General features: G+C 34.5%; 1 protein-coding gene across 1 annotated transcript in view; it reads right to left on the reverse strand.

Moving 5' to 3' along the window:
- Positions 1-1,056: 1,056 nt before the first annotated feature.
- Positions 1,057-16,794, reverse strand: part of LOC132152240 (uncharacterized) — a 59,387-nt gene continuing 43,649 nt past the window's right edge. The window contains exons 4-12 of the mRNA XM_059561058.1: positions 16,281-16,437; positions 5,824-5,916; positions 5,549-5,718; positions 5,359-5,439; positions 3,915-4,035; positions 3,228-3,280; positions 2,643-2,792; positions 1,358-2,541; positions 1,057-1,323 (exon numbers count right to left, since the gene is read on the reverse strand). Coding sequence (XP_059417041.1) covers positions 2,371-2,541; positions 2,643-2,792; positions 3,228-3,280; positions 3,915-4,035; positions 5,359-5,439; positions 5,549-5,718; positions 5,824-5,916; positions 16,281-16,437 — 996 coding nt within the window. The 3' untranslated portion in view covers positions 1,057-1,323; positions 1,358-2,370. The remainder of the gene's footprint in view (positions 1,324-1,357; positions 2,542-2,642; positions 2,793-3,227; positions 3,281-3,914; positions 4,036-5,358; positions 5,440-5,548; positions 5,719-5,823; positions 5,917-16,280; positions 16,438-16,794) is intronic.

The raw sequence follows: 16,794 nt of genomic DNA on the forward strand, positions 1-16,794 counted from the left end.
TTTTTCAGGTGGCACACAACCTAAACCTATAAATCATTGTTGCACCAAAGTATTTACAGTTTTTTAATAGAAATGAGACTGTGAATGACATGGATTAAGTTGTCTCTGATTGTTATGTTTATTCATTAAGCCCTTTATACTTGTTATTGCAGAAGAGTGTGATCTGGTGTCACTGAGCATGCATGTACTATTCAAGCTCTTAAACGGAACATCTGAAGCTTGCAGCTGGGTCTGACTGCATGACTTGATTTAGCTCCATGGAATTTAGACTATTTGTTGGTGAGTAAAGGATCTATAAATAACAGGAGTTAATATTATGACTTATATCTAAAAAGTTATTATGATTTTTTTTGTGATGGTATGTATTTAATAGCAGACTCATATACGCATTTTAGAATAACAATAAAATTCTCTACATTTAGTTGATATTTTATTCTCAAGAGGAACTGGGAATAAGTTTGACTTTATGCTTGGTATCTGAGTGTAATTGGTTATATTTTCAAGTAGTTGTTAATTTGTCTTGTTTTCATTGAGTAAAATTTATTTACAATCCTAATGATTTCTTTATTCTCCATTGTTGACACTGATTGGTTGGTTCGTAGTTGGAGGGAAACATCAGCTCCGCCTTCATTTGGCCATGTCATTGGTCTTTATTCCTGCAGTTGCTGAATTCATCTGGTGGTAAGAGCAGACTCAACTTCTCCACCCTGCCTATATATAAGATATACAAATCCCTTAATACAAAATGTTCAACCATGGGGCTCCACAGAGGGTTTAACACACCTCACTTGATCCCACGACCATGTGAATCCACTGAAATTTCCTGCATGTAGCAAGTTTGATGTGGCCCAGGGGACATTACTACTGCCTGACTGGGGTTTTCTTTGTACTAGCTTCAGTAGATTTACTCGTTTACTTGAACAACCATTCAAAGCCAAAGATTTATGTTATTTATGAATCCTTAGTGACTACATGTGTGGACATTTACATGTAAACTTTTGGGATAAATCCTGTGATATCAGTGGAAATTATTTAAATATTGTCAAATGTGACATATACAGAAGTTTATTCAATGTTGATTTTTTGTTTAATTTTCTCAGAACATCAAGATAATTACAGTAAAAAAATAAAAAAAATAAAACACATACTATGCTAATCACTTATTACTGCTATTGTGTTCAAACATCATGAAAATTGTGTTTTATTGTTTAGAGGTTGAGAAATTTGCCAATTGAACAATTGACAATTTAATATGACAAACAAAACTATTTAAGCACTCACTCATACACATACACTTCCACATGCTAAACAACAATACTAAATCTTCAAATTCTTCTTAAGCCCCCCACCCTGTAACTGAATGTCTAGATTACACACCAAACCAAAAAATTATAAAACAAAATATACTTTGTATAAAAATATATGCAGTTACTGTAAAGGTCAAATTTGCAATTTGTTGTAGAGACGAGTTTGGCTTTTTAAAAATATGATGACATCAGTGATTCATCAGACATTGCCATTAAGATCTACATGCAAATGTGGTTAATGAGTGATGTGTCTAACACAAGATTTTTAGCAGTATTTGTTAACACTCTACCACTCAAACTTTTTGCTTATTACACATTTTAAGCTCAGCTTGTAGAGATGCTAATAATACCATGGTCCTGAGGAATCACACATACTGATTAAATGTATTTTGAATGCAAAAGTTGCTTTGAACAAAAGCAAAATCTCTGAAATGCATAAACGTCCAGAACCTTACTGAAATGAATCAAATCAAGAGTGGAAAATGCAAAATACTAACATAGGCAATAGAAAATAACACTATATGAAAGGCCAGGGTTGATAACCACATTTGAACTGATAAGAATCCTAATTTCAGAACCGCTGAATCCGGACAATAGTACATTTTCTGATGTACTGTACCAAAGCATACTATGTACAGTATGTAGAGCAGCAGTTGTAGATTTGAGAATGCTTTTCCATTATGAATACTGTACATAGATAAGATTTTTGGCTCATCTAAACGTATAATACAAATCCTATTCATCATATTTCTTAACCATGGAAGCACTGGTTTAATCCAAACATAATTGAAAGTGTAAATGTTTGATGTTTGTATATAATTGATCTGGTTTCTGAATTGTTATTCATCAGCTAACATTTCAGGCTCAGCTGAAACAGATTTGGTTCTTTTATCTCTTGCATTTACACAAAAGGCTGCCTAACAATCAGTTTATTGTGCTTTCATCATTGTTATCAATATCAATGTTGCCGTTTTTATCACACCTAATGTTATTGTGCATGATAAGCCATGATGTTTGTTCACTCTTCATGTTGGACGTTGGATTGATGTTGACACGGAGACTCTTACATTGGAGTATCAGCCACTTGTGTCTGGGTGGCAGAGTGCCCATTGGTGGGGGGAGATTCTGGAGAGTCCCCATTGATGATGGACTTGTCCAAAGGCTCCTGTTTTGGCAGAGGAGCCACAGACAGCAGTGTGTTTCCTTGGTTCTCCACTTGAAAGGAGTCCTCAGCCTTGATTGAGACGAGACATTAATTAGATATTGAGCAATGATCCTCAACCCTAATACTATTGATTCATTTGGAATGAGCAGCGATTAGATGGTCACACTTACCAGTTGTTGCCCTTTCGATTGTCCTCGATTAGTCTTTAGAAGATATCCAGCAATTAACAAAGTAGCAAGAAGCAAACCCGTTATCAGAAGAGAGATGAAGACAATTTTAGACTGCTGGGCAATTCGGGACACTGCCTCCTCTACTTCCACCTAGACACAAACCATTACCAACAAAAGTTAGCTTTTGACCTATAGGGTGATGTAGCTTGGTTTTTATAGCATTGTATCACAATATTGTGTGAATTAAGTGGAATTAGGTTTTTATGAACTGAAGTGTTATACTGTATAGTGTGTTAATCTGATTTGTTAGCACAGCTGTTTACACTTTAGATACAGCCTTACCTCACCCCAACTTAACCCTAAACTAAACCACATGGTAAAAGATGCAGTGTTTCTGTTTCAGAGGCATTATAGGGTGTGTATTATTCATATGGACTGGAATCTTGGAGTAACGCTTCATTAAACCACCGCTATGCAAAATCCTGATAGCAGATGTACAGACTTCTTCTTCCTTTTGTATTTGTCCTTTCTCTCTTTTTCACCCTGCTTTCTTGATTACATGACAAAGTTTTCAGTGTTGCTGACCTTATCGGTGATGTTGTCATTGTTGAACTTCCCAGCCATTCCTTCAGGATCAGCTTCATGAAACAAAATATAAACAAATCAAAATAAATTCAAAATAAAAATATTTTATTCTGATTGTTCACAGCACGGGAATATTTAACATGCACCCACAATAGTCACTTATTAATTTATATTTGTATATTTTTGCAATAAATTTAGGCTGTAGAGAATTTTAAATTCCAATTCAGACTGAAGTGAAACAAGTGAACAAAAAGTACCCTGAAGTTTTATAGCATGAATTAATGTGTGTAAAAATGAATTCAAATTCAAAGATATTCAATGTTAATTTTTAACTATATGATAAACTTTGAATGTTGGTTTTAAGTTGGATGCTTTTGGTAATGGTAAATGGACTGCATTTATATAGCGCTTTCAACAGACCACATGGCCATCCAAAGCGCTTTAGAAGTTGCCTAACATTCACCCATTCACACACTCATTCATACACCAACTGCGGAGAGATAAGAGATATAAGAGAGATAGATGCCATCTATAGACATTTGTATGTATTTCATATTTATAATTGTAGAGTTATATATTTGATCATAATTAACTATTATTAACGTATTATTTTGTGGGGTGATTTCATGACATTGAAAGTAGTGTTTTTGTGATACAGCAAATAAATAACAACAAAACAATACAAACCTTCAACGCTGTCTCCATAAACAATTATCTCATCCATGTTGTCTTTCTGATAGATTTCAAGTTTGCAGTCTTCACCACAGAGATGTTCTAGAACACTCTGTATCTTGACTTTAGTCTCTTCCTATTGGGTGAAAGGTTTTTGATTAAGTGTAGGACATATATATATTTATATATATATAAATTTAACACGTAAACCTGAGGAAAAGAGTGATGCCTTGAGTCTTCCTCTCTTTTTCTCCCCTTTTTTCTTTCTTTCTTTCTTTCTTTCTTTCTTTCTTTCTTTATCTCATATTTCTTTCTTTCCTGGAATGTAGTGTAATATGACACGTGTATGTTCAGGTTCTCTCTCATAGCAACAGCTTCCCCTTCCACTCAATCACAGCTCTCCAAGGAAACATTGGCGAATAGAAGAATACCCATAAAAATGCCATTTTGATTATAAATGTTATGATTAACACTAAAATAATCATGTTGCCAATAAACTTGCAAAAACTTTCAAAAATTAAAAATAGATCATAAATTAGCCATTTTTTCTGGTGATGGAAGATTTATGATGACAGTTTAACGTTTTTTTTTGTTAAGATAGGTGTCAAATTCGTTCTGAATTTTAGCTGAAAACATCAGATGTGATGATGTCTGCTTTAGTCATTTACACACACAGGTCATTCATGAATTTTTCTTTTTTTCTCTCGTAGTAGATACTTTATTCTACTGAGACCCTTTACTGGCTCTGAAACTAAACCTAGAGGCCCGACTGTGTATCTTGGCAGAGTTCCTGCTGCCGCCCATGGATTGTAATGGAATGCTATTGATGTGCAGGCCACAAGGCCTCTATGACGGGTCCACTTAGTGAGCTTTTACACAAAGCATAACACACTTATTAGAGTCTCTATGAGTCAACTTTATTTATACTAAATTTATATACTTATAATGTTGACTATACTTATAAGACGACTTGTTGTATAATGTCATATTGGCCAAAGGAAGACACAACTAGCAGTCTGTCTACTGTTTTGTCTGAGACTGAAGGCTCTGAATTACAGTATGTTTTTTTTCTTCATTTTTATCAATGTGGATTATTCTGAACACACTTTAGTGTGGGCTTCCAGAAATGTAATGGTATTTGGGTGCTGTATGTCCCGAGTGATCAGCATACAATACAACAAATTGCACTGCAACCAATACTAAAATTATGTCTAAATGGTAATATAAATTTTCTTTTCATTGTAGGGTGTATGAATCACCATTATAATCTATAATAATATAACAGCATAGTGTTCAATAAACTAAAGCTTGGGTGAGTTTCCCAACTCTACTGTATACTTAATTTCGGTCTTTTCAAACTAGTCAGGATGGATCTAGAATCAGCCCTGCTACTATTATTTAATAATATTTTCCAAGATTCCACACAGTTATCACAGGATAAATCCATACCAGTACTTACACATGTGGAGGAGGCCTTTAGTTTCAGCAGCACATCATATTTGTATCGCACTGGTATTTTATCCACACAGACCACATTGCCCTGCAAAATAAACACAAATATAAGACCAGACGTCTTCTTTACCTAACAGAACACATAATCCAAATAGTGAATTATTTTATAATGTTTTAAAATAATGTTTATGAGGTACTGTATAGAGTGTCTTCATCTTAGAAGTGACACTGTTTATTTCAGGTGGGTTTGGTTCGGTCTGATCTGGGGTCTGTGTGTTAGGCTGAGTTGACTCAGTGGTCTTAGTTTGTGGCGTCTCTGAATCAGGTGACATAGTGGGGAAAATGACAATCTGGATCTGATGATCTTCTGTGAGGGAAATATACTTGTAATTACTTGACTTATTGTTGTAGTCATGGTCATAAAGAGCTGTTTTTCTACTACGGCTTAATGTGTATATATGTTTTTATATACCTTTATTCTGCACCTTTCCTGTTAGAAGGAGTAGATCACCATCTCCACGGGTGTTGACGTCTGAATCTTCATGCACATCATCACAAATCACAGCTGAAATATAAGGTAAACAATGTCACAGCGGCTCATTCAAACTATCTGCATCCAAATCTTAATCTTTCTTTCTTTTTAATACCATATCAAATCTACAATCTTTTTTTTTTTTGCGTATGATAAAATACCATAGACTTGCACTGAAGGAGGGATCTGAGTAAGAAATTGATAGTTTTTTTCCCCCTGCAAGGATGCATTAAATTGCTCAGAAGTAACAATAAAGACTTCCATTGTTACATATTAAAAAAACTATTTCAAATAAATGCTTTTCTTCTGAACTTTCTATTCATTAAAAATAAAATAAATAAATAAATAAATAATAATAATTGCCTTTTCCACAAGATTTTTAAAGAGGTCATATGATGCTTTTTTAAATATCATTATTTTGTGTATTTGGTGTAATAAAATATGTTGACATGCTTTAATGTTCTAAAAACCACATTATTTTTCAAATACTGTACATTATTGTAGATCCTCTATACCCCGTCTCTCTCAAACACGTAGTTTTCTACAAAGTCCCTTTCGAAAAGCACTGTCTGATGCTCTGATTGGCCAACTGAGCAGTGCATCGTGATTGGCCGAACAATGCAAGCACTCGTTGGAAATGTAATGCCCCTTTCCATAATCGTGAGCTTCATCTTTCAAAATAAATGTAAAGAAAGTTAATAATGTCCTTTGTTTTACCATCAGTTCAAGCCAGAAAGGGGAACAGAGTGGTGTGACAATTATACCAAACATACACTAGCAATAACCTTGCGACCAAAAGTAAATCCAAAAATGGCTCCAAAAAGTGAAGTTGCTTATATATATATATATATATATATATATATATATATATATATATATATATATATAAATCAAATCATTTGAACTTGCTGACCAAAACTTTTGAACAGTTGTGTATTTCCCTTTGTACAAAAGTTTGGAAATATAAGTCCATGCATTATCATTATTATTTCTGACAATTAAGTAACAATCCAATGAACACAATGGACAGAAATGGCTTCCAAAATCGATAAATCTTGAAACATTGAAGTTGTGTTCTGATACATGCACATGTTTGTGACTGTTTTACATTCAAAAAAACTGCAGTAACAAAGCTCAGGCATACTCTGTGTTGAAGAAGTTGTGAAGAATGTTAATTTACATTTGCAACTTTTGCTGGGTTGGCAGGAAGCAATGTTGCTTGCGTTGCATCAGGCTTCTGTTTACACCATAAAAGAAGACTCAATTTGACCTCATTGCAAATGTCTAAAACTTCTATCACACATTTTTTTTTTCACTTTTTTCTCTATTGCTGGCCACAAAAAGCTTCAAAATGCACTTTTCCAGAGGTGTGAAGTTTTAAATTGTCCCCCTTGTTCATCAACCTCATTAGTGATCAGTCACGTTTGGTAAGAGCAGAGAAACACACACACTAACACTCGGCATGTCATTTCTGTCCTCACTGAAAGTGAATGTGGTTATATGATTTAGTATGTGGATGTGGAGTAGGATTGATGAAGCTCGTATGTGTTTGCAGTTCACAAGCCACGGACGGTTAAGACCGCTGACTCCACTGTGTGACCCTGTTGTTCTCTCTCTCTTTCACACACACACACACACACACACACACACACACACACACACACACACACACACACACACACACACACACACACACATTCAATAGCAAATACTTAAACTAATAACAAAACATACTTAGCTGATTCAGTAGTGTAAGATTGTCATAGCAAAGTCAGAATGACCTCCTCTCCTAGATTCACCAAACAATCGTCCATAAAATTCTTTGCTGTTCTGTTGTAAGTAATCTTAAAGATTCCTAAATGCAGCTACTTTCGGAAGGCCAAATAAAGTGCTTTTGCGTTTGCCTAGATACACACAGCGTCTCCCTGTCATGGCTGCTTCAACACTAACTGTGAACCCTTCAACACTTACTGAAACAACGTCTTCTTTCTTTGCATGAACATTTGGGAAGCATTATTCAAATATTTCTACATAGTGATGTACACATGTGGGGCGTGTTTGAATGAGCCATTTTATGGGCGTGGTCTTTACTTTGATAAAGACTTTAGTCTTTGAAACTTTACAGATCTTCTTTATGCACCCAGAGCATGTAACACTCCAAAGAGAAAGGAAAAATATTAAATCACATCATATGACACCTGTAAGCAGCTGTTTTCAACATTGAAAATAAAATGACATGTTTCTTTAGCAGCAAATGATTTTTGCAGAATCATGTGACCTTGAAGACTGGAGTAATGATGCTGAATTATAATAATAAATCACCATATCACAGTTTTTACAGAACTTTTGATCAAATAAATGCATTCTTAGTGTGCATAATAGAGACTACTTACAGAAACATGAAAAAAATCTTACTGACCCCATGGTAAGGCACGACTCACATATTTTCTTCAGAAAATATTATTATTATAATTAATCAGCCTTAACCGAGCTGTAAATCATCAATGTTGTGTTGTCTTGTCACAGTAACAGAGTTCCATAGACTCAAAACCAATTACCTGTTTAATTGAGCTGTTTTCTGTCTCCATCACCCACGAGCATTGTAGTGTATGAGTTAAAACTTGTGTTAGAGATTATTTGCTAAGCCATGGCGATGTGAATTTGAATATGGCTGGCAAATATTTTTTCTTATTCTGTCCTATCTATTATGCTTCTTTTTGTGGTGCTGGAGTTGGGGAAGCCGGTCCTGGATTGACTAGAGAGTTGAATTACAACGTTACTGACTTTGTTCAGTTGGCCACGTCCAAACTTATTGATTGTACAGCAAAAGTTTACAAAACTCAATCTTTGTAATTCAGAGGTATGTTTAGCATTAGCTTGTGTTTAACTGGTTCAAGTCGATTAAATTGCATAATGTTTTTCAGAGCCAGAGGAATGAACACTGACCTAATTTCTGAACAGTTCTGCCCAGGGCTGCACTGGTTTGAATCAATGAGTTAAATGTGCTGTATGTAATTAATAGACTGATTGTGCATGGATACATCAGCACAGACTGAGCTAATAAAACCTTAACCTCACCCCTCCTCCCTGCCACAAGAGGTCCTGACCTCTGACCCCATCCATGCCTCAACACACTCCCCTCTGGAAACCACAGAGAGAGTTGATCAGAGGTTAAAAAGAGAATAAAATTGAAAGAAACAGAGGCAGGGAGATGGAAAGAGCAAATAAAAGACTCTTTGTGGAGCCATTTCTAGTTTCCGCATAATTATGTGCTGAAAAATGAGATTTATGTGATTTTCTGCAAGAGATGTTTTGAATAAAGGAGTGAATCTATTCTAAAAGATTATTTTTTTCTATCTTTGGTCATGTGTCAGTGCTCAACATGATACACATGAAACCTAAAGCGAGACAGTACTGAGTCAGAACACTGTCAGAATGATTAAGTACGCTCCAAGACCCGTTCCATCCATTATAATGAAACGACTATCTAGCATTATTTACATAATTCTCTTTAGCACACAGCAAACTTCACCTCAGTCTAATTCATTCTAAGCAATCTTTTGATTGATCACACACAAAATATTAGCATTTTTCAAAGTTTTAGTAATCAGCAAATAATATTTCCCATTTCCCAATATTTCCCATTTTTTTACCCTGTAAATTAAATAGCCATGTGAAGTAATGCTATAATATGATTTAGCAGTGTTTCTCTCTTGGCTAAATCTCTTCTGCTTGTATTATTATATTTATAAGTCTGGATAAAGTGTATTAAACTGTATTCTGATGCTAGCATCTAGATTTTCCCTAGGTTCAAGGGGAAATGCACTAAGAATGAATTGTTTGCATGCGCTGGCTTGTTTTGACTTAAAGAGTTGTGCAAATCGGTAATGGCGCAAACACTAACAAAATGACCTCTGAATGCAATTTGCACAGTGCAATTCCCCATCTTTTGAACTGGGTTCGAGTGTTATTTTGTGGAGGTGTAACTGTTTAGTGAAATCGGCCTTAAGTGTTTTGTAAATTAAATTTATAAGCAGTTTTAGGTAGCTTCACAAGAAAAATTAATTCTGCTTCTGTGTTATACACTTTCCAATTTTGCATGTGTACTGATTTAGTGAAAAAATTCAAACCAGGGAATTTATAGGTACTAAAACAGTAAATTCTTTGTCATCAAAAATCTCACTTGCAGGATATTTTTATTAGCATCACCAACTAATTTTTTTATAATATTTATCTTCTACTGACATTCAGACTAATAGGATTTGCTGAGGAAATTATACTTAGAAATATTGTTTTTGTTATCCTTTGAATCCATGTGAATCCCTTTATTTGCCTTTTCCATGTTCCCAAAAGAAATGTGACTTTTATATCTTAGTTGTGTCTCGTTGCCAGCAATGAGATTAAATGGAAAGCTAATGGAGACGTTTACATTCTTATCTTGACAGAAACACCCTAGACATCTGTCTCTAGACCAGTGTTTCCCAACTTTTTTTTTTTTTTTAATTTTATTTAAAATAACAATAATGAAATAGGAAGTTAGGATAATTTTCCACAGCACACCTGACGCAGCACAGTGGTTGGGAAACACTGCTTTATTCCTTCAGAAGAGATATTAATACTGTAGCATCTCAAACTGTGGTCAGGTTTGTCTTGAGATTTCATTATATATATTATCTATAGTTTTTATAAATGGACTCTTTATTCTAGCTGCATGCCAGCAATTGTTTCAATTATTTCTGTTTAAGACTCCTGAGTTACTGAGTAGTAAGTGATTCATGCCAAGGTTATTTTTCCACCACCATGAGCTGAAGTCACCAGATGGGCACATTCAAATCTTGTTTTCTCCTCCTCCTCTTCTCCAGTATCCATCCTCCTGCGTCTCTAAGCCCCTTGTTCTTAGCATGACCTCACCTCAGCGGTATTCACTCATTCATTCACTCGCTCTCCTCTGGGCTACAACCAGCCTGATATGGCTTTGTTTATTTTTCTTCCTATTAATTGGTTAAACTGAGGAAAATGTGTGTGGTATCAGGCATGTGTGTTTCTGTGTGTCAGGTATTTCAGAGGCGTATTGTTTTGATGTGTTTGATGATTTAATTTAGAAGCACTTGCAAACAGAGCAACTTTGCAAACATCTTAACCAACACAGTTTTTTTTCCTTAAAGATTTGCTTTGCACAGTGGAAATCTTGCTGAACCAAAACATTATGTTAGATATATTTCAGCGCAAAGATAACCTAGATGTAAAATTAAATTGACCCTTGGCTTGAAATTGGAATCCTTTTCTATGGTTCTCTCCCTTCCTTGCTTCCTCTAATCTGACAGAAAAATAGCTTTTTAATGAAGTTTATCTTTCAGTAGTTCTGAATAAAGCATAAAAACTATTATGTTAATTACTATTATTTATAGTAATAATGTTTTAACATACTATTCAAATGTTTGGGGTTGATACATTTTTTTAAATTCATTTTTAAAATATAATATTCAATTAAATACATATATAAGTTAAATGCATGTATAAATAAATAAAATGTAATGCATACATTGGAAGAACAGTAAAAAAAAAAAAGCAACTTCTGAACAATGGTAGTTTCACAACAAACTACATTGAACTGAATCATGTAGAAACCACTTCGAAAGCATGAAAGACTTTTCTCTGAAGATGCTACATAGTTCAAAATAAATGAAACCATATAAATAGCTCTGAATAACACTGGCCTGTATAGAGGGAAGGCACAATAGAGCCCGTTACTCAAAGAATCATATGAAAGCTTGGCTTCAGTTTGCCAGAGGGGACAGTACTGCTGCTCCCTACACACCATCCCAACTGCTCAAACAACAACAACAACAAAAATACATTTTAAAAACCTTTCGTTCTATATTAATATTAACAAACATATACATAAATACAAATAAATAAATCTAAACATATATACATATATATATGTTCATGTTTAGATTTATTTATTTGTATTTATATATATATATATATATATAATGCATTTTATGATGAATGCGGTTTCATTGAATAACAATGTTAATATACATAATGTAATACAAAATAAACATTTTGGATTATTACAAACGCCTGCAATGGGCACCAAAGGCCTGATAATTGCTTGTTGTTACGCTTACAGGACGATCAAATCCTTGTTTAATATTGCCCAAACCTTTAATTAAAATATCCACTTAATTTTTCATTTTTGGCCACCTTTTTGCATAGAAATGTTACAGCCTCTTTTAATTTCTTCAACAAAAACACGCATTGATCGCAGACCTTACAAAAATTTACCATTGTTATCGTAGTAAAAGTTTATTTTTATTTTGTGTGATTTCTATATAATATTTAAAATTTCTTAAATTTGTTAATTGTATATAACTATAAAATCAATCAGACACCTGTATTAATAAAATCATAGCCATAGATAACTATCTAGAGCAATTTGTAAAACAATCGTAATTTAAAAATAATAATTTAATTACAATTTAGTTATTTTTATATTTTATTAAAGTTCTATTTTTACCCCTAATAGGATTTTATTTATTTATTTTATTTTATTTCATTTTTTTAGGGAGGGGGCACAACAAAACTATTCTGCTTAGGGCACCCATTGGGCCAGCAGCGGCCCTGAGAGGGTATATTAATGACCCAGCTGTGATGTGGAAAAATATTTTTTGTTCACATGAGAACAACAATGAGCTCCCAAAACACCATAGTGAGTGCCATAGAAGTGTTATCATAAGGCTCACAGGGAATTAATATCTGGCTAAAATAAAGGAAAGGATAGGACAAAACCTCATTAGTGAGCCAAATTAAAGGGACAATCCACCCAAAAATTTAAATTGTCATTTACTCACCATTATGTCCTTCCTAACCTATCTGACCTTCTTCTATGGAACACAAAGAAGAAATTTTGTCCATTCAGTGTAGAGAAAGTCAATGGGTTCCAGTGTTTGGACTTAACTTTCTTTAAAATAAATACATAAATAAATAAATTCTGTTGTGTTCCACAGAAGAATGAAAGAGGAGACATCATTTTCGTTTTTGGGGCGAATCATTCCTTTAAGGAAATTAAGATAATTTACATAATTCTTTGAAATAATTTTTAATTAAATATTTCATTGCCAATATTTGTGTCACACTGATTGCATTTCCTTTTTTATTTCTGAATAATCCTTCTTAATTATGGACATCTGTGTTCAGTATCCAGAGGAACATCTTTTTACTTAAAGTTTTTTGTTTTAGAAAGGAAGAATGAAGGTGAAAGTTGATGTCAATAATAGGCCAGTTCACTAAAGAACTTGCACAAGCACCACCCTCAACATTAGAAATAAGCCTATTCCAACCATAGGGAACATCTCTACAACCCCCTTCCACACAAATGTTACATCTATTTGCCCCCATCCCCCAATTCCTAAACCCATTCCCTCCATATTTCACATCACGTAACAGGAAGTTACATCTTTTATTCTCTGACTATGCCTGCCTTTTTCTTCAAAGCATTTTGGGAATTTCCAGTCATGGAATGTTTTGAGATTCTAACCCCAGGAATGCTTGAATAACGGAATCGGATGGATTCATTATAAGCTGTTGTGAAAAAGGAATGATAAAGGAACCTATCATGCGAGGAAAGAAAGGCATGGGGTGTGTGTGTCAATAAAGCAGTATGTATATTTTCTACATCTGGACTGTGATCCTCATGGCTGCTCAAGCTGGTTGGTAAAGTCCCACGTCACAGTTTCTCTTGGAGCTGACAGCGCGCTCACTACATCATGCCCTGCTCCACACTTGATAACACTGACAGTTCGTCAGCTGTTATGAGAGGTCAGCATTACTACAACAGATGCATGAGCATATGCCTCCAACCCCCGTCTCAAGTACATCTGTCCCTTTTGCTTATCAAAGGCAAAGAAAATGTCATTAAATCTCAGTCATAAATTACGTTTTTTTTATTAGTGACTTGCAATTTTTCATGGTGGGCAAAAATAAATCCCATAGACTTCAAGTTGAAGGTGAACCACAATGTAAAAGAGACTTGGGAATTGGCTCTTTTGACTTTTGATTAGTCAAAATCATCTAGAAAACCCTAGAAACCATTCAGAGCACCCTAGCAGTCACTAACCACTTTGGGTGTGTCTCACTCAGCACCCTAGAGTGCATAACAATGCCCTTGCTACTACCAAAAGCACATTAGCATTAGCAAGATTTTAAGCATGTTTTCGAAAGAAGTCTCTTATGCTCGCCAAGGCTGTATTTATTTGGTCAAAAATACAGTAAAAACAATCTAAAAAAGCTGTAATTTATTCTTGCGACACATAGCTGAATTTTCAGCAATCATTACTTAAGTGTCACATGATCCTTGTGTCCTTGCTGAATAAAAAAATAGAAAAAAAGGAAATGTAATTTACCCCACAGCTTTTAAAAGGTATAGTGTACAAAAAAAAACAACAACAACAAAAAAAACACACACATTAACCAAGATTAATAAAATATGTACAAGTATTTTTTTTAAGTAGTATCCACCCAGTGTTTTTGTGAGTTCATGATATCCTTCTGTCTGTAGATCAGACTGTAGATCATCATCTCATGATATTTTTTCTTTCTCTTTGAGGTTAAGAAATCAATGATGGTATAGAACATTCTGTTCAGTTCTGCAGTACTTGTCTAAAGGATGCCTGGTCGTCTGCTGCTACACTGGGTGTTCTCTTGGGGATACTGGAATTTAAGACTCAAACAATCCAGTTACAGGGAAGGAGGAGTAAGTTTGGACTTCCTCTCTCTCCCTCTCTCTCTGTAATAACTTGCCCCTCCCCCCTGATCTCTGACCCCTCCACCCCTCTCTTCCTTGAGTGTGGGGCCCACATTGTCTCCACCCATAAAGAGGGCAGCAAACATGTGGAGGAATGACAGACTCTTATGTTTCTAATCAGACACTCCTTGAGCAGCCCAACCCCTTCACTCTCTGCCAAAGCATCAACAACAGAGCTTGTACCCCTTTAAGCTACACTAACTGAGTTATAGGACACAAGCCAATGAGAGTGAAAGCTGTGCTTGGTTGATGGGAGTATGCGAGGGAATGCATGCATTGCCTGGATTGGCTTTAGAAAATAAACATACTGTACTACATGACTAGAATGATGTGATAATTGAAACAAATAGAAACTAGTATTTTGACACCTTAATTGATGAATAATAGATTTGAAATTAAATATACATATTTATTCATATTGATGCATGGTTGAGTGTATTGTTATGTGGCTAAATATCATTTTATGCATGGATTTTAATTTATATAATAATTTACTTATTTTTTTAATAATCATGTTTTTTTGTGTTTTTTTTTACCTTTTTATACTTAATATAAATATAATTTTATAAAGAACTATTGACTCATATTCAGCGATTTAGAAGATTTTCTTTTGACACAATTTCATGTTTTCCAGCAATAAAAATCTACAGGGTTAATTCAATTGAGAACAAAATTGTGTGAGCTACTTATACTTTTTTTTTCAGATTAAATATCTTGAATTTTATATATATATATATATATATATATATATATATATATATATATTCCATAACATTTAGTTAGATACAGACTTAAAAAAAAGACAATGAATCTAAACTTAATTAAAACAAAATTAAACTTAACTGTAACCTAACAGATAAAGTTTTGATAACAAATATTAATATTTAATGCAATTTTGCTTTTCAAATAAGTTATAGATATTTCACTGGAAAATAAGACATTCTTAATTAATAAATATAGATTCAGAAAATAGTTCTGCACCACTGAATCTGCTACAGTATTTGCTGCTTTCCCCCTGCAGCTCTCGTAATGTCGTCTCTGACTGAATTCAAAATATGTATTACATCATATGGTCCACAACTTTTGCCACCTAGGGTCTTCTAAACACCTGGATGCTTCATAGTCCGCCAAATTAACAAAATCCTCTTTATGCCTAATGGAATTTCAACAGATGGACTCTTTAACTCGCATACAGTCGCACACACGGCCACCTGGTGATTTAATATATGCACAGACACACTGTGTGGGTGAGAGCGAATCAATTGATCCCAAGCTATTAACTTGAGAATAAACTCATCAACTTTATTTACAGCATATTGCTGTGATGTAAAGGGGTGTGGTGGCTTCGCAGACGGAGAACTGGCAGAGGGGAGTCGAGAAATACATGCATTAAAGCAAGCGCTCAAACTTTTACTTTAAAAGTTTTCTTTTTAATAGTTACTTTAAGTTACGAGTAGATAGGAGCCTTTTGAAAGCAAAATGTTTGTTTATAACAATCTCCTCCCCTAAAGTTGCACAACATTTTCAGGGATACAAAGTTGGGTCCAAACATCTGCAGGAGAACAAAAGTGAAGTAAATCGTACTCACCTTGAAATGAGACAGCAAAGAGACAGATTAAGAAAGCAACACTTGACACTTTGTGGCATTTTCTCTGTGTGGCCATCATGAGAAGACAGTCCTGCAGCATGTGTTGTGTGTCACAGTGGGTGAGGTTTGGGTTTGTTTCACTCAATTCACTGTGAGTCTAACACAAGGGATAAAGCCAATGCCTGTGCTCCAATAGATTCATGCTTGGCCCTTCCCCCTCTTTTTTTCACTCGCTACCACTCACTTTAACCGTTCCACTCTATTCTATTCTTTTCTTCATTCCCCTGACCTCAGTTGTAATTATAGAGTATAGTGTCTGTATCCAAAGTAACTCAAATTGCATGTTTTTAATCTTTTGAAGTGAAGTCGATTAAGACAAAATAGAGACAGCATCAGTGCTCAATTTATGTGATGCCATTCTGAAAACTCACATTGTAAAATACATAGATACATATTATCATAACCATCCTGTAACAAAGGAACAAAACATTGTGTGGATATTTTGTAAGTTGTA

This window comes from Carassius carassius, chromosome 10 (genome assembly GCF_963082965.1).
Source record: "Carassius carassius chromosome 10, fCarCar2.1, whole genome shotgun sequence".
NCBI lineage: Eukaryota > Metazoa > Chordata > Actinopteri > Cypriniformes > Cyprinidae > Carassius > Carassius carassius.